Source organism: Aquarana catesbeiana, linkage group LG13, assembly GCF_042186555.1.
Source record: "Aquarana catesbeiana isolate 2022-GZ linkage group LG13, ASM4218655v1, whole genome shotgun sequence".
Classification (NCBI taxonomy): Eukaryota; Metazoa; Chordata; class Amphibia; order Anura; family Ranidae; genus Aquarana; species Aquarana catesbeiana.
Window position 1 is genome coordinate 238615579 of NC_133336.1, and position 23390 is coordinate 238638968.

General features: G+C 47.4%; 1 protein-coding gene across 1 annotated transcript in view; it reads right to left on the bottom strand.

Annotated features, from left to right (window-relative positions):
* LOC141116718 (uncharacterized) overlaps positions 1–23390 on the bottom strand; it is a 164129-nt gene that overhangs the window by 57805 nt on the left and 82934 nt on the right. The window contains exon 3 of the mRNA XM_073609110.1: positions 7981–8247. Coding sequence (XP_073465211.1) covers positions 7981–8247 — 267 coding nt within the window. The remainder of the gene's footprint in view (positions 1–7980; positions 8248–23390) is intronic.

The window sequence follows — 23390 nt, forward strand, 5'->3', positions numbered from 1 at the left end:
CACGATCGGACATTGTTCGGACATTCCGACAACAAAATCCATCGGATTTTTTCTGATGGATGTTGGCTCAAACTTGTCTTGCATACACACGGTCACACAAAGTTGGTCGGAAATTCTGAACGTCAAGAACGCGGTGACGTAAAACACGTACAACGAGCCGAGAAAAATTAAGATCAATAGCCAGTTCTGCTCTTCTGCTTGATTCTGAGCATGCGTGGAACTTTGTGTGTCGGAATTGTCTACACACGATCGGAATTGACGCGATCGGATTTTGTTGTCGGAAAATTTTATAGCCAGCTCTCAAACTTTGGGTGTCGGAAATTCCAATGGAAAAAGTCTGATGGAGCCTACACACGGTCGCAATTTCCGACAACAAACTCTGATCGCACATTTTCCATCGGAAAGTCCGACCGTGTGTACAGGGCATTACAAGTATTGTGCATAAAAACTACATACAGCAACTATTCATACACCGATCAGACATAACTTTATGACCACTGACAGGTAAAGTGAATAAAATTGATTATCTTATTACAATGACATCTGAAAGTCAGTGGGATATATTAGGCAGCAAGGGAACATGTTGTCCCTGAATTTGATGTGTTGAAAGCAGAAAAAAATGGACATTGCACTTGTGTATGGGGCTGTGTAGCAGCAGACCGGTCAAGGTGCCCATGCTGACCCGTGTCCACAGCCAACAGCGCCTACAATGGAACAATGGCCAGATCTGGGCCACAGAGCAATGGAAGAAGGTGGCCGGGTGTAAAAGAAGTCAATATTGGATTGACGAACACAACAAGTTCAAGATGTTTTCTTGGCCTCCAAATTCTCTATTTGGGCATCTGTGAGATGTGCTGGAAAAACAAGTCCATGGACGCCCCACCTTGCAACTTGCAGGACTTAAAGGATCTGCCGTTGATGGCTTGGTGCCAGATACTCACAGCATACCTTCTGAGGTCTAGTGGAGTCCATGCCTCTTATGGTGGTTGGTCATAATGTTATGGCTGATCGGTGTGTGTGAATTATGCAAGCCTTAAAAAACCCTCAGTGACCAAACTATGCAAGAGAAAGTGTTGCCTCCTATCAAACTAGGTTTTTATTTTTGTATTTCTTCTTGCATCCTATTATAGCCAGTGTCTGGACTGTTCTCATTTTAATACTTTAAGAATTACCATACTGTGGCTGTTTGTAATCTGTACCTACAAAGGTTTCCATGACCTTAACCACTTAAGGACCGGAAGGATTTGCCCCCTCAATGATCAGGCCATTTTTTGCGATTCAGCACTGCGTCGCTTTAACTGACAATTGCTTGGTCGAGCGAAGTTGTACCCAAACAAAATTGACGTCCTTTTTTTTCCCACAAATAGAGCTTTCTTTTGGTGGTATTTAATCACCTCTACGGTTTTTATTTTTTGTGCTATAAACAAAAAAAGACCGACAATTTTGAAAAAAAAACTATATTTTTAACTTTTTGCTATAATAAATATCCCAAGGAAAAATGTATAAAAAACAAATTTCTTCATCAGTTTAGGCCGATATGTATTCTTCTACATATTTTTGGTAAAAAAAAATTGCAATAAGTGTATATTGATTGGTTTGCGCAAAAGTTATAGCGTCTACAAAATAGGGGATAGATTTATGGCATTGTTATGGCACTTTTTTTTTACAAGTAATGGCGGTGATCAGCAATTTTTAGCGGGACTGCGACATTGTGGCAGACAGATCGGACACTTTTGACACTTTTTTGGGACCAGTGACATTTATACAACAATCAGTGCTATAAAAATGCACTGATTACTGTTTAAATGTCACTGGCGGGGAAGGGGTTAACACTAGGCGGGGATCAAGGGTTTAAATGTGTTCCCTGGGAGGTGTTACTAACTGTGGGGGGATGGGACTGACTGGACGAGGAGACATATCGCTGTTCCTGATTACTAGGAACAGAAGATCTGTCTCTCCTCTCCTGTCAGAACAGGGATTTGTGTATTTAAACACACAAATCCCCGTTCTGGCTTTCGTGTCCACTATCACCCTTAAAGGTGCCGCCGTACACCTACAGCGACTTGCGGGATCGCAACGACCTGCCGCCGTATAATGACGGTGGCTGGTCGGCAAGTGGTTAAAGTGAAGCAATACCTGGCCTCATTACTTTCTCAGTAAAGTTAAAGTAGAACTATAGGCAAAACTTTTTTTTTTTTCATTTTGGATAGAGTAAGGCAGGGTTATAACCCCTGCCAGATTTTTTTCTGTGTTCCATTGTGGAGATTTCCCTTTACTTGCTGTCCCATAACCAAACAGGAAGTGAGAGAAAATCCCTGCAAATTAAAGGGAATTCCTTGGGTACCCCCAGGTCACCAGAACTAGTGTCCCCATTGGAAGATTCCCCCTCTATTGCTTTTCTGGGGACAACCCAACATTTGGGATTTAAGGCAGGGCCTTGTGGGGTCCAAGGCAGCTGCCTCATACTTGCTAACTATCCTAGTTTAAATTCCCTTGTCCATTGAAGTTTTAGTCCCGTGCTGTGTCCTGATATCTCAGTGTGAAATCCTGTTACTAATGCTACTCAGCTCTGCCCTATTGCCGTGTACAGATGACTCACCTGCAGACCCTGTGATTACATGTAAATTACCGTCATTGATATGTAAATAGCGGCGGCTATAATATTTAAATAGCTGCGGAGTGGCGCATTGGTATGTAAATAGAGACAGCATTAATATGTATATCATACCCCCCCCCCCCCCCCGGGGGTTATATTCACCATCACTTATGCTGAATGCTGCCCACTGGTGAGGTAAAGGGGCATGCTTGAAAGTCCTGCCTAAAACTGTGGTCATTAAGCCTAACATCAGCCTGTTCCATTGGTGGTCAGTGTAAATTTTCTCATTACATTGGGGCTTGGTGTACAATGCTTTAATGCAAACTAGTGACAAGTGTGAAGGTCCCCTTTTAAATTGGTGGTGAGTGTAAAACCCCCTTACATTGGTGCCCCGTGTAGAAATCCCCACTTTATTGGTTGTTGATGTAAAATCCCCCATTACATTGGTTTTCAGTGTAAATTCTTCACTACATTGGTGATCAGTGTACATTTTCCCTTTACAATGGTGGTAAGTGCAGAACTGCCCTTACAATGGTGGTCAGTGTAAATCCCTCTTTACAATGGTGGTCAGTGTAAATCCCTCTTTACATTGGTGATCAGTGTAAATCCCTCTTTACATTGGTGATCAGTGTAAATCCCTCTTTACATTGGTGGGCAGTGTAAATCCCCCCCAACATTGGTGGTCGGTGTAGAACTGTCACCTTACATTGGTGGTCAGTACAAATCTCCTCAACAAAGGTTGTCAGTGTAAATGCCCCCTTACATGGAGGTCATTATATATTCCCCCTTACATTGGTGGTTGGTGTAAATGGTCCTATTACATTGGTGTCAGTGTAGAAATCCCTCTTTATATTGGTGGGTGGCGTAAAATCCCCCTTTAGATGGTAGTCAGTGCACATTTCCCCTCACGTTGGTGGTCAGTTTAACTCTCCCCCCCCGCGTCGGTGGTCATTATAAATTCCCCATTACATTGGTGGTCAGTGTAGGACCCACTACTATATACTTGCCAAAGATTACCAGCTTTGGTCTACATGACTCAAAATTAGCCACAGTGCACTGCCTCCTAACTAATCCCATCCCCCCACCACTGCCACTGATCCCATCAACCCCCCCAGCATTGCCACTGATCCCAGAAGTCCTAGGATTCCTAAGAGTTTTCTGTCTATTGATGGGTCTCCTCACCTCCCCAGTCCATGGTGTGCAGGCTGTGAGGAGATGATGTGCTGTAACCTTTAGCAACCGATCAGTGAGCAGTAATGATGCACACTAACCTCTTGCAACCAATCATTGAGAGGTAAGGATATGCAGTAACCTCTAGCAAACAATGAGCAGTAATAATGTGCCATAACCTCTTGCAACCAATTAGTGAGTGGTAAGGATGTCCAGTAACCTCTAGCAACCAATCAGTGAGCAGTTGTGATGTACAGTAATCTCTAGCAACCAAACAAGCAGAAGTCATGTGCTGTAACCTCTAGCAAATAATCAGTGAGCCATAATTTGTGCTGTAACTTCTAGCAGCTAGTCAGTGAGCGGTAATGATACACTGTAACCTCTGGTAACCAATCAAAATCGCTGACAGATCTGATTCAGTAAATTGCTATTTTTTGTATTCCTCAGGGCAGGTGGAGAACGAAATTGCATGGGGGGAGGTTGGGGGCCAAGAAAACATTTGCCCAGGGTCCAATAAATAGTAAAGATGGCCCTGTTTATATTGCAGAAAATAAAATCTGCAAAGGTGATCGAATACCACCAGAAGAAAGCTTTATTTGTGCGAAAAAAAGCATATCAATTTTATTTGGGTACAGCGTCGCATGCCTGCGCAATTGCTAGTTAAATAGCACAGTGCCGCAAAAAATGGCCTGGTCAGGAAGGGGGTAAATCCTTCCAGAGCTAAAGTGGTGAAACAAAAAAAAATTACTTTAGTATTACTTTAAATTCAGTTAAGAGTGGAGTCGTGTTAACTGTGAAGTGTTTGGTGCAAACTTGGTCAGTCACAGAGCTGGTGGTGATAGTGACAAAATAACCCCCTCCGGTAGCATGCATCAAGTGACTTGGCCTCCATTATAACATTTACCCTGAGTAGCCGGATTGACTTTGGGAGCTCTGACCTGAATCTTGAGCAAGACATAGGCCTATGTGTGAGTGAGTCCTGTGACCAATAGGATGAGCAGGACTTAGTGGCCTATAGCCTACATTTGTGCATGTGAAGTGTGAGCTTGGTAGAACAGCCAATCCTCTAACTGAAGCTCAATTTGTTAGGGGGAATACTCTACTGCACCTGCCCCTCACATGCATGATATGCAGTGACTAGGGTCGAGCCTGCGGTTCGAGTCGAACGTAAGTTCAGTGTAGACTCTATATTCAGTCAATGCAGGCAGTGTAGTTTATATAACACAGTGTATTGAAGTGGTTAAGGGGAACACTGCACCAAAATGTAAAAAAAACGCTGAGGGGGCCCCCCAAAATCCATACCAGGCCCTTCAGGTCTGGCATGGATTTTAAGGGGAACCCCATGCCAAAATTTAAGCAAAAAAATGCCGTGGGGGTCCCCCCCAAAATCCATACCAGACCTTTTTCTGAGCAGGCAATCTGGAAGGGAGGGGGGAACAATTCCTTTATTTAAAAAAAAAAATTATAAAATGTCCCACAATGTCCATCCTTTTTTAATCACAGTGCAGACAGACCCGAAAAATAGAAAAAAAAAGCTACGCCTCGATGATTGACGTCCCGCCGACTGCTGTCTTTTTCGCGGTGACAGCTGTCGCCAGCCAAGGTCGGGGCCAGCTGGTGACGTAACTGGGTGACCCCGCCCTTTCTGATGACATCACCTGTGTGTGTCACCTTGCTTATATAACAGCTGTCAAAGTTTTTCTGGTATATTTGTTTTTTTTTCTCTAGACCATCAGACGCTGCAATTGACGATGGATTTACATCGCGGGACACTTTTTTTTTTTAATAAAGGTATTGTCAAAAACTGTCTTCTGTCGTTTTTACTTTTTGACACTTTTTTGGTAAATAGGTAGGGGTACAATGTACCCGATACCCATTCACATAGGAGGGCAGGATCTGGGGGCCCCCTTGTTAAAGGGGGCTTCCAGATTCCGATAAGCCCCCAGCCCACAGACCCCCACAACCACTGGACAAGGGTTGTGGGGATGAGGCCCTTGTCCCCATTGACATGGGGACAAGGTGCTTTGGAGAGAACCCCAAAGCAGCCTCCCCATGTTGAGGGCATGTGGCCTGGTACGGTTCAGGAGTGGGGCGCTCTCTTGTCCCCCCCTTTTTCTGCGGCCTGCCAGGCTGCATGTTTGGATAAGGGTCTGGTATGGATTTTGGGGGGGACCCCATGCCATTTTTTAAATTTTGGTGTGGAGTTCCACTTAATATACATACCAGACCCTAAGGGCCTGGTATGGATTTTTTCAATGATTTTTTATGTATATAAATGGAAATACAACCGCAAGCAATTTTAAATTACATTTTTTCCTTTAGAAATGTCATTTTGCTGCGGTACTGTTATAAACATGGGAAACATGCACTACTTTACAGGCAGACTAAGGGGACCCCCCCCCCCCCCCCAGGCACAATATTTAAAGGAATATTTCATTTTTATTGTTTCACTTTAAGCATAATTAAAATCACTGCTCCTGAAAAAACAGGCTTTTAAAAAACTTTTTTTTGCATTGATATATGTCCCCTGGGGCAGTAGCCGGGTCCCCAAACACTTAAATTGCATATAAGCCTTTAAAATGAACACTTTCGATTTTACATGTCCGTGTCCCATAGACTTTAAAGGTGTTCGCATGTTTGCACAAATTTTTTGTTTGTTTGCATGTTCTGGTGTGAGGGGGGGGGTTGTTTGGCTCATCTCTAACAGTGACCCACCTACAAGCTTTCTTATATCCTTTCTTATATGTTTCTGGCAGGATCAGCAAGTATTTTTCTGTACTTACTAATAATGTACTTTGCCCGAAAAAAAGAAAAAAGAAATGCAGTCAAGGTATGGGAAGCTGCAATATATGACATTTTTGTTCTTGGGTTTAGATATGCTTTAAGTGAAACAGTTACACTATAGTGCCAAAAGTATTGGGACACCCCTCCAAATCATTGGATTCAGGTGTTCCAATCACCTCCATGGCCACAGGCGTATAAAATCAAGCATCTAGGCATGCAGGCGGCTTCTACAAACATTTGTGAAAGAATGGGTCGCTCTCAGGAGCTCAGTGAATTCAAGCGTGGTACCGTGATAGGTTGCCACCTGTGCAATAAATCCATCCATGAAATTTCCCTGCTACTAAATATTCCACGATCCACTGTTAGTGGCAATATAACAAAGTGAATGCAACTGGGAACAGCAGCAACTCAGCCATGAAGTGGTAGGCCATGTAAAATAACAGAGCGGGGTCAGCACATGCTGAAGCTCACAGTGCGCAGAAGTCACCAACTGTCTGCCAAGTCAATAGCTACAGACTTCCAAACTTTGTGTGACCTTTAGATTAGCACAACAACAGTGCGTAGAGAGCTTCATTGAATGGGTTTCCGTGGCTGTGCAGCTGCATCCAAGTCTTACATCACCAAGTGCAATGCAAAGTGTTGGATGCAGTGGTGTAAAGCACGCCGCCACTGGACTCTAGAGTAGTGGAGACGTGTTCTCTGGAGTGACAGATCACGCTTCTCTGTCTGGCAATCCGATGGACGTGTCTGGGTTTGTCGGTTGCCAGGAGAATGGTACTTGTCTGACTACATGGTGCCAGGTGTAAAGTTTGGTGGAGGGTGGATTATGGTGTGCAGTGGTTTTTCAAATGTTGGGTTTGGCCCCTTAGTTCCAGTGAAGGGAACTCTTAAGGCGTCAGCATACCAAGACATTTTGGACAATTTCATGCCCCCAACTTTGTGGGAACAGTTTGGGGATGGCCCCTTCCATTTCTAACATGACCGTGCACCAGTGTACAAAGCAAGGTCCATAAAAGGCATGGATGAGCGAGTTTTGGGTGGAGGAAATTGACTGGCCTGCACAGAGTCCTGATCTCAACCCGATAGAACACCTTTGGGATGAATTAGAGTGGAGACTGCGAGTCAGGCCTTCTTGTCCAACATCAGTGCCTGACCTCACAAATGGGCTCCTGGAAGAATGGTCAAACATTCCCATAGACACACTCCTAAACCTTGTGGACAGCCTTCCCAGAAGAGTTGAAGCTGTTATATTATTAATATAAAACCCAGTGGACTAAGACTGGGATGTCATTAAAGTTCATGTGCGTGTATAGGCAGGTGTCCCAAAGCGTTCAGCAATATAGTGTACAGTATGTTTGCCCTTCAGTGGGCATAGCATGGGTTCACTTTTAAGTATGAAGTTTAACAAATTGCATTGTTAGTGTACTTACTATTGTTGCAGTATAGCCAGGGAACCGCATTCTTCGAGGCATTACTGACCGGATTCATTGCTGTACATATATAGGTAAAGTTGATATTACTGGGAGGTACAAACACAACGTTCTCTGTCTGGGTAACATTACTGCTGTTTAAACTCCTCCAAATGATGGTCACATTTCTTCTATCTACTGAGTCCACCAAACACGTCAAGCTGACCTCACATGTCTCATTATCAGTCACATTGGAGTTGATGGTGACGTCCTCAGCCGTTAGATTACCTGGAGGGAAGAAGCAGATAACATTCTAAAAAAGTATTAAAACTTCTAATCCCTGGTGCTAGAAATGAGCTTCCATGTAAAAATAGATGATCCACTTCAGCTCCAGAAGATTTTACCTGCTTCGGGACCAGACCGTTTTTTGCTATTCGGCACTGTGTTGCTTTAACTTGTAATTGCACGGTCATGCAACACTGTACATAAATGACATTTATATCATTTTTAACACAAATAGAGCTTTCTTTTGGTGGCATCTAACCCCTTAGCGCCGACCATACGCACATATGCGGCCTCGGCTTCAAGGGTTTATACCGGGATGATATGCAGCTGCAGGCATTACCCCGGTACCGTTTTTTAGAGCAGGCGGTCAGCTCTTTAGGGATAACAACCGATGCGGCCAAAAGCCGCTCGGCTGTTATCCCGAAGGAGCGAGAAGGGACGTCCCCACCTTACCACCGGGAGACCCGAGCCACGATCCGGCGCGTCCGCCGGCTAGAGTGAGACTAAAACAAAGCCGTAAACGGCTTTGTTCCAGTCTCCTATGTGATAACATGGAAGTGACGTCACGACCTCACTTCCGTTTTACTCAGCTGCCAATGGCACCGATTTAAAAAAATAAGGACAGTGTTCAGAATCGCCGTTTTTGGCGATCTGAATACTTTGAAGTGCAAACGAGGGATTTGGGGTCTTCTAGACCCCCCGATCCCTCCATAAAGAGTACCTGTCACCACCTATTACTGTCACAAGGGATGTTTACATTCCTTGTCACAGCAATAAAAGTGATCAGAATTTTTTTTTTGAAGTGACAATGTAAAAAAAAAAGAATAAATAAGAAAAAAAAAATGTTTTTAAAGCGCCCCCATCCCCGCGAGCTCGCGCAGCAAAGAAACGTAAGCGTAAGGCGCACCCGCATATGTAAACAGTGTTCAAACCATGCATGTGAGGTATTGCCGCGATCATCAGATCGCCCCCTAAAACGTCACAGTCCCAGCATGCCCAGGGACTGTGACATCATAAGGGGGCGGGGTCTCCGCCTATATAAGTCACAATGGAGCCCCCAGAGAGCAGTCCAGCCGGAGAGAGTGTCGTGTCAACATCTGGAGAAGAGAAGAGAAGACAAGAAGCCCAGAAGCCCGGACCTCCGCTGGCAAGAGAGCTACCTGTAGACAGCGGAGGAGCCGGCCGAAGAACTGGAACACCGGGAGAAGAGGCCGGAGAGAGCGGAGAAGAACCAACCGGACACCGGGAGAAGATGAACCGGAGGGACCCCCGAAGCCGGAAGAAGACCCCCGAAGCCGGAGGAAGATCCCCCCGGAGCTGTTTAATAAATTATTTTAAAAACCTGTGTAGTGTGTTTTATTATTGACACTTTTTCCCTAGGTGAATGGGTAGGGGTACCATGTACCCCATACTCATTCACATAGGGTGGGGGCCCGGGATCTGGGGGCCCTCTTATTATAGGGGGCTCCCGGATTCCGATAAGCCCCCCGCCCGCAGACCCCGACAACCAACGGCCAGGGTTGTCGGGAAGAGGCCCTTGTCCTCATCAACATGGGGACAAGGTGATTTGTGGTGGGGGGCACCGCAGGGCGCCCCCTCCCCCAAAGCACCCCCCCATGTTGAGGGCATGCGGCCTGGTACGGTTCAGGAGGGGGGGCGCTCGCTCGTCCCCACCCCCTTTTCTGACCGGCCGGGCTGCGTGCTCGGATCAGGGTCTGGTATGGATTTTGGGGGGGACCCCCACGCCGGTTTTTCGGCGTAGGGGGTTCCCCTTAAAGTTCCATACCAGACCTAAGGGCCTAGGATGCCCCCCGCGCTCGCCGCAATAGGAAAATTTGTTTTTCCTATTGCAGCGAGCACGAGATGCAGTACCCTGCTCCTCCTTCGTATCTAGTCCGTCGAACCAGCATACAGACGAACGGGCTTTCCGTCAGGAACTGAGTCCGGCGGAGTTACGACGTAAAGATTTGAAGCAAGTTTCAAATCTAAAGTACGTCGGATTTCCGACTGAAACGGTCCGTCGGAAGTCCGATGGAGACCACACACTGAAACGGTCCGTCGGACTTTTGTAGGTGGAAAGTCCGACCGTGTGTACACGGCATAACTGAGAATTTGCTTATTGCATTGTTCACATATTGTGTTCTTATAAGTTGCACTGTTTTCTTTCTGGGCTTGTGGCATCAGGATTTTAAGGGAGCAGTTTGACACAGAAAGGTCTTTTCTTCCCTTTTATATCTGGGGTCATAGGCAGTGGTGTTTAAAATTTGGGGGGGGCGCAAACGAACTGAAAAATGCTGAAAAATACTGAAACAAAAACATCAATTGCAGCCACTCTGCCCATCATATGCAGCCACTCTGCCCATCATATGCAGCCACTCTGCAGATCATATGCAGCCAACTGTGCCCATCATATGTAGCCACTCTGCCCATCATATGCAGCCAACTCTGCCCATCATATGCAGCCACTGTGCCCATCATATGCAGCCAACTGTGCCCATCATATCCAGCCTCTGTGTTCTTCAAATGCAGCCAACTGTGCCCCATCAATTGCAGCCTCTGTGCCCATAATATGCAGCCACTGTGCCCCACAAATGCAGCCAAATGTGCTCAATCAATTGCAGCCTTTGTGCCCATACTATGCAGCCTCTGTGCCCCCCCGCCCGCTGTCTGCCCGGCACTTACCCCATTGTGGTGGTGAGTCAGGCTGCAGGTCAGGTTGCGAGTTGTGGGACGTGTAGCGCGTCAATGCAGGACTCCTCTGTGCGTGTCTTCTTCCTTATGCACAGCGGCCAATGGGATCGCCTCTACCATCAGCCAATCAGGTGCCCGGTATTACATCTGGGCCTCCTGATTGGCTGAAAGGCAGCTCTGTGTTAACAAAGCAAATATTAATTTAATTTGCTAACACACCTGGATGCACTGCAAGCGCAATGGTTTGCGTTCGAAGTGCACCTCTTTTTAAGCCTATTAGAGCCTATGGCTCTAATCAGGTGCTTCAAAAATACCCCCCGCTGCTGTAATTCAGGTGCCATGCACCTGAATGAGGGTGGCTACAGCGACCGTGGATAGATTCATGCAATGCATGAATCTATCCATAGTACACAGAGGGGGCAGCACCCGAGTGCCCCTAATGTACGCACCGCCACTGGTCATAGGTTCCTTCAGGGCCTATTGGTTATTACTGTATGATTTGCTGTGGTTTCCATTACATTGCATATCCTTTTTCTATACTTGCTAAGACTAAAAGTTTTACATTCAATGATATCTGCATTAACATTCCTTTCTGTTTGTTGACTAAAGAATCCTTAGTAAAATACTCATGTGCTTTGCTACAGTCTGGTGTCTTTGCAAATTGTGTCCTTTTGTGAATTATGTCTGAACCCAGGGTGTCAGAAATGTCGAGAGAATTGCAAGGTCAGGGCAACCTTTGGGACAGTCATCTTCCAATGGCCCCTACAGGGGTGATGCTACATTTGGGGGCTCATCCAGGATACCCCTCAGGGTTGGCCCTAGAAAGCAGCATGATGAGCCAAGAGATAAAAAGCAGATGGACCCAGCCGCAGCAGCTGCATGGGGTCAAGAGCAAGGTAGCCAACTGAAGTCAACTGTACAGCGGTGGAGATACCTGAAAGCAAATGGACCAAAAGGAAAGTATGGCAGCTGGTGAGGAAGGCAGCGCCAGAACAAGGTGCCTACCTAGTCAACATGAGGATCGAGTTCAGCCTAGATTGCACCCGTGCCTTGCTAGAGTAAAGAGTGGCTATACCGGCCATCTTTCAGAAGGACATTGTGAGTTTGGCAGAAGGGGTCATGGCTCAAGTAATACCATTGCTGCCAGTTGGGGACCTGGCAGCGGATCACTTGCAAGTCAGATCGATAAGCGTCAGTGGAAGCTGATTTAGCCACAGCTGGCTTACCCCCTGCCTCTTTCTATACCAACATGAGCAAGCTGGTTGAGAGCTTTAGGAAGAATAATACAGCTCTGGTCAATCAGGGATACCAAAAGGTTTAGTTCTTCTTGGAATTCAACCCCCTTCTGGAGAGGAAGAGTTTGAAAGTTGGATGGATCAGGCCATACAAGCGGTGGAAGAATGAAGTGTTTCAGCAGCGGTGAAAAGACAGAGACTAAGTGAGAGTCTTAGGGGCCCAGCAGCTGAAGTGATCTGTAGTCTGCGAATGGGGAAACAAGACTATGCAGCTATGGACTACATTGAAGCTTTGTATGCTGTGTTTAGCAGAGTGGAAAAGCTCCCAGATCTAATGTACAAGTTCAAACACACCCATCAATGTAAAGGGGAGAGACTTTCTGATTATATTACCAGAGTGGATCAAATTTTACACCAGATCATTCTGAAGAAAGGAATTGACCCCCGTGATTGCTGACAAAGTCAGTTTGGAATGAATTCTGCAGGGTGCTAGACCTGATCACCTGACTGTACTGAAACTGTTACTTAAAGGGGTTGTAAAGGTAAACATTTTTTCACCTTAATGCATTCTATGCATTAAGGTGAAAAAACTTTTGACAGTACCGCCGCCCCCAGCCCCCCCGTTTTACTTACCTGACGCCTCGAATCTTCGCTCCTCGTCCTCGTCAGCTTCATTGCAGCTCAGCCTGGTCGCTGATTGGCTGCAGTGGATGGATTGAAAGCAGCGCAGCCATTGGCTCGCGCTGCTGTCAATCACATCCGATGACGCGGCGCGCCGGGGGGCGGGGCCGAGTGATACAGCGAGCGGCTATAGCCGCCGGCTGTATCACGGGAGCGCGCCCGCAAGCACTCACCACCGTGCGAGGGAGCTCGCATGAAGGTGGTAAATGCTTGCGGGGAGGAGCTGAAACAGCCGCCGAGGGACCCCAGAAGACCAGGTTCGGGGCCACTCTGTGCAGAACGAGCTGCACAGTGAAGGTAAGTATAACATGTTTGTTATTTTAAAAAAAAAAAAAAAACATCTTTACAACCCCTTTAAGGGAACACAAGTAGTCTCTACCTACCCTCAGCTTGTGAAAGAAGTAAAGGAGGAAGAAGCCTTGCTAGATGAAAAGAATCAGTAATTAAAAGAGCTGTCAAAGCTTAATCTCATGATGGAGAAGGTGTTATCCCAGATGATTTAAGCAGAAAAGAGTTTTCTGCAGGAGGATAGCGATGAGAAGACTGAGATGGATGAATACTCAAACCCTCCTATTATTAAGTCTGTCAGTGAGACTGCCCCAGTTGAGTTGCTGACTCGTTCAAACTCAAGGCAAGATGCAGCAAGCCCTGATGTGAACAATGGAGGCCCAGGCAAACATGCAGGTGGTCAACCCAGATTTAAAGATGGGAAAAAGCCTCAGTTAGTGAAGGGCGGAGATGTTTCCAGTGTGGAGAGCCAGATCATTTTAAGGCCCAGTGCCCTCAGAAGAAAGGTGAGCTAGATCTTATAGCTGAAGTGTTGAAGACAGTGCAGAAGCTCCTCCTTGCTCAGAAGTGAGGGGGGGGGGGACTTTAAGGGCTCTCAGGGAAAGAGCCAGCTGAGAACCCTGACAAAGTCCAGAGCTCCAAAAATGGAAAGAATGGGAAGGCCAGATCGAGGTGCAAGAAGAAGACTTAAGGATGTGTAACAACACCCTCATCCAAGTCGGATAGCAAGCCATCTAAGTTGGGAAAAAAGGGCACAGAGAGTGAATGCTTCACAACATCTCAAGATCACTGTTAGGTCCTTTCAGCAGTTAGCAAGGAAAGAATGGAACTTAGCTCACTCTAAAAAGCAAGCTGACCTGCCAGAGAGACTTAAAGGTCCTTCCCCAATAGTGTCAGTGCAGTGAAAGTGTCTACACCAAAGCCTTACTAGACACCAGAGCACAAGTGACACTGTTATACAGAGATTTCTATAACAAACATTTAAAGCATATTTCCCTGTGTTAGCTGGAAGAACTGCAGATTTGGAGAATGGGGTCTGAGAAATTCCATTACGATGGATACATCCCAATCAAGATCAGCTTTGAGCCATTCGTAGCAGGAAAGATGGAATCTTTTGACACACTGGCCATTGTGTGTCCCTGACCCCCAGGGGCTGAGCAAAATTCAATGCTGATTGGGACCAATACTGTCATGGTGAGGAGGCTACTGTTACCTATGGCTTGAAATGAATATTCTGCGCTTAGAGGAATATATCCCAAATTGAGTCAAGTCTTTATACGAATGGTGCAGGAACAGCTGAAGGGGTGTGAAGACTATGGAGGCTGGAAGCAAGAGAGAAGGTGCTTTAGCTGGGTGACATAGTCTGCATGAACTGTACAGAGAAAAGGGGTACTATTCTAACTCACACCCACCCTTGAGGAAGGAGGCTAATTAACTCCGAAACGCGTCGGGTGCAAGAGTACTGTTTTATACACTGTATATACACCAATGTAAAATTGCTTGATTCGCATTCCTAACAATAGACGCTACATTATTGTCATATTTTTTAGTGTTTTTCTATTTAATAAACTATATTTGTACTTTATATACTCCTCTATGCCTTTTTATACATGCCTAAAAAGTCCACCAATAGGGGAACCCCTTTTCTCTGTATAGTTTTTAAAAATTTGGATGTGACACAACTTCACAGTCGGCCGCCGATCTACACTATCTGACATAGTCTGTATGCAGGCTATTGTCAAGTTGACTTGTGATCAGCCAGGCTCATTTGTTGTCTTGGAGACTGATTCACAACCAAGTTAAGCAGGGGTAGAATTGGTACCAGAAATAGTACCCACCAAAAACCTGTCCCGGAATGGAGATAAGGTGCCAGTCAGTCTTTGGAATGTCATAAATCATCCAGTTGCGGTAAAGACTTGAATGCTGATTGGGCGAATGAGTTCTGTTACCCCAGTGACCCTGGTAAAAATGACTGAGTGAGGAGTCAAAAAGAAGTGGAAAGAGGAGCTTCTGTCCTCATCCGAGATGTTGCCTCCTGAATGGCAGGAAAGATTCCGAGATTGGTTGTCCAGGTGGGAGAAGATGTTCTCCAGGAACAACTTTGATGTGGGTTTTGCCAAGAGTGCTCAGCACTGGATTCAGTTCCAGGAGGATAAACCATTCCAAGAAGGAGCAAGGCGGGTACCACTTAGTGATCTGGAAGATCTCAGGGAGCAGTTTGCTGAGCTGAAAAAGTCAGAGCTCATTTGAGAATCCAGGAGCCCTTATGCCTCCCCTATTGTGGTGGTGAGGAAGAAGAACGGGACGCTGCGGATGTGCATCAACTACAGAACCTTGAACAGGAGGACCATTCCTAATCAGTACACCACCTCTCGCATTGAAGATTCCCTTCAGTGTTTGTCCGGGCTGAAGTGGTTCAGTGTTTTGGATCTGAAGAGCGGATACCACCAGATCCCTATGCACCCTGACGATAAGGGGAAGACCGCATTAATTTGCCCGTTGGCGTTTTTCAAGTTCAACAGGATGCCTGAGGGACTGTTGGGGGTTCAAGCTACGTTTCAGCAGCTGATGGAGCATACCAATGGTGACATGAACCTGATCGAGGTCCTGGTGTACCTGGACAACATCATTGTCTTTGGAAAGACCTTAAGGGAGCATAAGGCAATGCCCAAGAAAGTGTTTGAGAGGCTTCATGAAGAGGGGCTGAAGTTGTCATTAGAAAAATGTCAGTTCTATCAAACTCCTATCACCTACCTAAGGCATGTTGTTTCTGCCAAAGGCATTGCTACAGTCCCAAAGACAATTATTGTCTTGTTGTTGGAAGCAGTTACCACCTGGTCCCGACCAAGAACCGTGGTGGAATTGAGGTCTTTTCTGGGGTTCTGCTCCTATTATCAGAGATTTGTGGTGAACTTTGCAAAGATTATCTGGCCACTTAAAAGAGCAGTGGACCCCCCCGTGTGAGAAAGCTGTCCATTGCCTCAAGAGAAGTCTCACAGAAGCACTGGTACTAGCCTACTGTATGCAGACCCAGCCAAGCCATACGAGCTTCATGCGGATGCCAGCCGAGAAGGGTTGGGCAGGGTTGAATACCAGAAACGGGATGGTGCACTTCGCCCCATAGCCTATGTGAGTCGAAGTTTGACCCCATCTGAAAAGAACTATCCTGTGCACAAGCTGGAGCTTCTGGCCTTAAAGTGGACTGTAGTAAACAAGTTGAAAGATTATTTGTATGGAACCTTTTTCGTGGTGAACATGCATAATAATCCTCTGACATACCTACTCTCCTCTGTTAAGTTGGATACTACTGGGCATCATTGGCTGGCAACCATGTCTGGATTTCAGTTCAGTCTGAAGTATCGACCTGGAACAGGAAACAGAGATGCTGATGCTTTGTCTCGATGGCCTCATAGGCTGGCCAGACAGTCAAATGGTTGGACTTATGTGACATCCAAAGAAATGTGAGCTCTGTGTCAAGGCATTGCCCAGAGACTCAAGGGGGCTGTTGGAGCTGAATCTATTGGAGCCACCCCCTCCAGAGTGCATAAGTACTATTGCAACCTGACCCAAGTGAGAAGCGAGGTACTTCCTCAGCTGTCCAAAGGGGATCTGAAGATGGATCAGAATGAAGACTTGCTGTGTCATCTGGCTATGAAAGTGTTGGCCAATTAAAACCCCAGTCTGCCGGTAAAGAGTTCTGTGATGGATTCCAAAATAGTGCTTTGAGAATGGAACTGGTTATAGATGCAAGATGGACTTTTGTATAGGAGGGACCCTATGAAGACTCTGAAGACAAGTGGCAGTTATTCCTTCCAGAAGAACACAGACTGTGCTGGCTGCTCTCCATGATGAACATGGACACTTAGGCCCAGATGGGACCTTTAGGTTAGTCAGGGACAGGTTCTATTTGCCTAAGATACAGTAAGAGCTAAAGTAGAAAACTACTGCCACCCAAGTTTCCCATGCATCCAAAGAAAGACCTTGCCAGTCTAAGCTGCACCCATGAGACATTTAAAAAGTCAAGGGCCTATGGAGCTAGTTTGCATTGACTTTCTGTGTCTGGAATCTGATGCCGGTGGGAGAAGCAATGTCTTGGTGGTGATCGACCATTTCACGAAATACGCTTAAGCTTATCCCACCAAGGACCAACAAGCCATCACCACCCACAGGGAGACCCTTTTGTCATGTTTCAACCAAAATCGTAAATGTATTTTATTGGGATTTTATGTGATATACCAACACAAAGTGGCATATAATTGTGAAGTGGAAGGAAAATGATAAATGGTTTTCAATTTTTTTTTTACAAATAAATATGTGAAAAGTGTGGGATGCATTTGTATTCAGCCCCCCTGAGTCAATACTTTGTAGAACCACCTTTTGCTGCAATTACAGCTGCAAGTCTTTTTGGGGATGTCTCTATCAGCTTTGCACGTCTAAAGAGTGATTTTTGCCCATTGTTGTCCTGCTGGAAGGTGAACCTCTGCCCCAGTCTCAAGTCTTTTGCAGACTCTAATGCCACGTACACACGAGCGGACTTCACGGCAGACTTTGTCCTGCGGACTTTTCAACGGACTTTACGACGGACTTTCCGAATGAACGGACTTGCCTACACACGATCAACCAAAGTCTGACGGATTCGTACGTGATGACGTACGACCGGACTAAAACAAGGAAGTTTATAGCCAGTAGCCAATAGCTGCCCTAGCGTTGGTTTCTGTCCGTCAGCCTAGCATACAGACAAGCGGACTTTTCGACCGGATTCGAGTCTGTCGGACAGATTTGAAACATGTTTCATTTCTAGGTCCATCAAACTTTTGAGAAAAAAAAGTCTGCTGGAGCCCACACACGATCGAATTGTACGATGGACTCAGGTTCGCTGGACCAAGTATGCCGTAAAGTCTGGTCGTGTGTACGCGGCATAACAGGTTTTCTTCTAAGACTTCCCTGTGTTTGGCTCCATCCATCTTCCCATCAACTCTGACCAGCTTCCCTGTCCCTGCTGAAGAAAAGCTGGTGTGTTTAGGGTGATGTGCACTGTTAGTTTTTTCCGCCACACAGTGTTTTGCATAGGCGTGCTCAGCCTATTGCATTAGGGTGTGCACCCCAAAACTCAAACACACATGCGTGTGTATAATTATATATATATACTGTATATACTGTGGCAGAGCAAGGCTCTGTCCCTATGAAAATGGGGTTAAAGTGGACACAGAGTCTGCATATCGGCAGAGCTACAGAGCATAAGTTTGAAACAGAGAAAACTGCTCTGGCAGTTTTTTCCAGGTTTTGCTAGTTCCCTATGGGGCTCTGTAGTTTGGAGATCCTTCAGAGTCTTGGGTGGGATGGGATCTCCAACCCTGTGTCCTGGTCTTGTGGACAGCCAGCAGGGTGTGTGCCCAGATGCACACAGCCCATATAACGAGGGGCTGGTGAGAGCAGAAGGAGAGTGGAGGAAGGTGAAGTTGGAGCAGTGGCTGCTAGTAAGTGTCTCTGTGTGAGAATAGATGCTGTGTGCATTGAAGGGCTTCAAAGCTGTGTGCGCTGAAGCTCTTGAAGCTGTGTGCGGCCAAGGAGCCTAAGACTGTGTGTATCCAAGCAGCTCGTTTGAGGGGCCTGTACCTATAGCAGCAGTACTGCTGAAGAGTAGCCAGGTGGGCTAGCATTTTCATTTGGATTTTGTGTATTTAATTGAAGCTTGGACCCCTGCGTGGGATTCCTGGATAGACTTTTGTTTTTCCCTTTAATAAACGTGGGCTACCAGGCCCTTAACTATAATTGTAGTCAGAGTCTTCGAGTTAGAAAGTGATACTCCTAAGCACCAAGGCCTGAGGTGTGCCTTGGCCTGACTGGTCAGTATGCCTGAAAAGAGGGCATACCCTGAATGTAAGAAAAGTAATGAGTAAGTATGAATATTGGGGGAAACGGGTGGGTGGGTGGGAACCCAGAATGCCCACGAGCCCTGACCTGACAGAGGAGGAGGCTTAAATAGCCCTCTCAGACTCCTCCCACAAATGCAGGCTAGCCTTCAGCCAGCCTTTGTACTTGTAGTCAGAGTCTTCGAGTTAGAAAGTGATACTCCTAAGCACCAAGGCCTGAGGTGTGCCTTGGCCTGACTGGTCAGTATGCCTGAAAAGAGGGCAAAAAGACACAAATTTAGGTGAAAAAGGGAAGGTAACAATCCATCAAGTGGAGTAGTACTTGCCCGGATGGCAACAGTATATAACTGATAAGTGTCCGTTATGAGGTGATGAGACAGAACCCCTTGTAGAAGCCTGCGAAGCTACCCAGAACCCAACGAAACGTCCCATGAACGATTGGACAGAGCCTGGCGCCCGAGACGACCCAGACATGAGAATGAACTACTGTGAATGAGAGGATGCGTGGGGGAAGGGGAGCCATGGCTGTCCCGAGGAGCCCCTGCAAAATGATAGCCGAGAAGATCAAAACTTCGACCAGACCCTCGGAAGTGCTCTGTGAAACCCTCCCCCCAAGCCCTGGCCTACCCAAACTGGTATGGGAAAGAGCGAGGGTAAGTGCCAAAGGACAACTGGCAGGAGTTCAAAATGATAAATACCTGAAGGATGTGATGGAGTAGGTGGTTGAGGCACAAACCCTAAGGCAATAAGCACTGACAACGTGGAGAAACCATGCCAGACACCGAATGCTGGTCCCACCTGATTTGATCAGGTCATGCTGCAGCAGAGTCTGAATCCTGAACCGAGGAAGGAGGGCCAGACTCCACACCGGGGAAATAAGTCCCATGGCCTGAAACAGTCATACCCCAAAGTGACAGAAACCCCCCTACCTGACACCGGCTGGGGAACGGAAAAAATGACTGGACTGACGTCCCTGAGCAGTCTTCCAGGCCACATCCTAGACAAGATATCAGGCCCGAGCGTAGAATCCAGAATCATGACGACGTTTGCCCAAACCTACCACTTAAGGACCAACAAGGGGATGATGGCTGCCAATGCAGCCCACCTGAGAACATGAACAAGAGAAATGACAGTCAACAATACAAGAGAACAGCAATCCCCCTCTGAGCCTACCCAAGTATGAGAACATGAGCAGAAATGTCAAGACCACTGCGCGTGAATGAAGCTGATGATGGACCACCCCCCCCTCGTGTAAGTAGTGACTGAGCCCGAGTAACCTGCTGCGCAGAGACAGGTAATTAACTGAAAACTCAGGGCTGGTGTACCCACAGACCGTGGTGGGTAATCGTACAGGTGTGGTGAATGAACGTGCATCGTATGACGTATGTTATACAGGCGAGAAGATTGTGGTCAACAATCATTAACAAACGAAACCTCAGCCCGTATGGATCTGTAGACGTGACAGATCCTGACATGTGAGCCCTAGCTAACTGACCCAGGTACAAATATGAACAAAGATACAATGAGACATGACAAACAACGAAGATAAAACCAGCTACCGAAGTATGCCGTGACTGAACAACAACGCCCCTCTGAGAAACGCTGTGACAGGAATGCTGAGACTGAACACTGAGGTAGAAAGGCTATGCCAGAAATCTCGGGGCAGAAGCGCACTGACCGCAATGTTGACAGAAAACCCTACGACAGGAATGCTGAAACTGAAAGCTGAGGCAGGAACGTGAGAACCGAAACCCTGGGCAGAGCGTAATGACAAATGCTGAGACTAAAATCCTGGGGCAGAAATGAAATGACAGAAATCCTGGGGCAAAAACACTATGACAGAACACTATGACAGAAATGCTGAGGCAGAAAAGCAAAGACAGAAATCCTGGGGCAGAAACGCAGAGGCAGAAATGCCATGACCGAAATCCTGGGGCAGAAACGCAGAGGCAGAAATGCCATGACAGAAATCCTGGGGCATAAACACAGAGGCAGAAATGCCATGACAGAAATCCTGGGGCAGAAACGCAGGGGCAGAAATGCCATGACAGAACTCCTGGGGCAGAAACGCAAGGGCAGAAATGCCATGACCGAAATCCTGAGGCAGAAACGCTATGACAGAACGCTAAAGCAGAAGTGTAATGACAGAAAAACCTGGGGTAGAAACACCAAGACAGAAAAACTGAGACTGAACGCCAAGTCAGAAATGCTGGGGCAGAATGCTGCCATGACAGAAATCCGGGGCAGAAACGCTGTGATAGAAATCCTGGGCAAAAAAATGCTATGACAGAAATCTTGGGCAGCCATGCTGTGACCGAAAACCTGGGGCAGAAACGCCTTGAGAGAAATGCAGAGACTGCACTGAGACAGCAATGTGAGGGTAGAACGTTGTGACAGAAATGCAGGGGCCGAACGCTGTGACAGAAATGCAGGGGCCCGAACGCTGTGACAGAAATGCAGGGGCCCGAACGCTGTGACAGAAATGCAGGGGCCCGAACGCTGTGACAGAAATGCAGGGGCCAAACGCTGTGACAGAAATGCAGGGGCCAAACGCTGTGACAGAAATGCAGGGGCCAAACGCTGTGACAGAAATGCAGGGGCCAAACGCTGTGACAGAAATGCAGGGGCCAAACGCTGTGACAGAAATGCAGGGGCCAAACGCTGTGACAGAAATGCAGGGGCCAAACGCTGTGACAGAAATGCAGGGGCCAAACGCTATGACAGAAATGCAGGGGCCAAACGCTATGACAGAAAGGCAGGGGCCAAACGCTATGACAGAAATGCAGGGGCCAAACGTTGTAACAGAAATGCAGGGGCCGAACGTTGTAACAGAAATGCAGGGGCCGAACGTTGTGATAGAAATGCTGGAGAAGAACGTTGTGATAGAAATGCTGGAGAAGAACGTTGTGATAGAAATGCTGGAGAAGAACGTTGTGATAGAAATGCTGGAGAAGAACGTTGTGATAGAAATGCTGGAGAACGCTAAGACAGAAATCCTGGGGCAGAACGCTAAGACAGAAATCCTGGGGCAGAGCGCTAAGACAGAAATCCTGGGGCAGAATGCTAAGACAGAAATCCTGGGGCAGAACGCTAAGACAGAAAACCTGGGGCAGAACGCTAAGACAGAAAACCTGGGGCCGAACGCTAAGACAGAAATCCTGGGGCCGAACACTAAGACAGAAATCCTGGGGCCGAACGCTAAGATGGAAATCCTGGGGCCGAACGCTAAGACAGAAATCCTGGGGCCGAACGCTAAGACAGAAATCCTGGGGCCGAACGCTAAGACAGAAATCCTGGGGCCGAACGCTAAGACAGAAATCCTGGGGCCGAACACTAAGACAGAAATCCTGGGGCCGAACGCTAAGATGGAAATCCTGGGGCCAAACGCTAAGATGGAAATCCTGGGGTAGAAACGCTAAGACAAATGCTGAGAACGAAATGCCGGGGTAACACGCTAATGATGGAAATGCTGGGGCGGAACGCTAAGACAGAAATGCTGGATGTTGTAACAGAAATGCTGAGGTAGAAATGCTGACAGAAATGCCGGCTGAACATGACAGAAACGCTGGGGCGGAAACGCCATGACAGAAATGCAGGGCTGAATGTGACGACAGACATGCTGGGGCAGAACACCCTGAAAGAAATGCTGGGGGAGAATGCTGCGACAGAACTGCTGAGGCAGAAAACGCTATGTCCGGAACGCTACGACAGGAGCGCTATGATAGCAAAACGCTGACACCAAAACGCCTAGATAGAAACGCTGTGACGGAAACCTGAGGCTGAAGCGCTATGACAGAAATCCTGGGGCCGAAACGCCATGATGAAACACTGGTACCTGAAGCGGTGAATGCCCGGGAGGCGTGCGGGGATCTCCCCCCCCCCCCCATGATGCCCCATGTGAGTACCGGGAAGTGAGCAGGCGGGTGAGCACCCCCCCCATGAGAACCGGGAAGCGTGCAGGTGATTCCTCCGTGATGCACGGTGTGACTTCCAGGGAGGTGAGGTGAACTGGCGGGTGAGTGGATACAAGATGGACGAACAGACGACCCCCCCCCCCCAGGAGAAGCGGGCGGGCGGCCGCCCCCCCACGCTGGCAGGACACACGGATGAGGGAGAAGCAGGCGGCGCACCCCCCCCGACCATGCGGGATTGGGCCCAGCGAAGGTGGATGGACAGATGACCCAACCCCCCCCCAAACTGAGCCCTAGGGAAGTTGGTGTGGGTGAAAGATAATGGACAGCCGTGACGCGCCCCCCCCCCTCCACCCTCCCCCATGGGCGCCGGGAGAAGCTCGAGCTGCGTGCTGGCCATATAGAGCTGTGCAGGATGGAATGACGTCCCCCCCCCCCGCTATGAGCTCCGGGAGAAACGGGCGGGC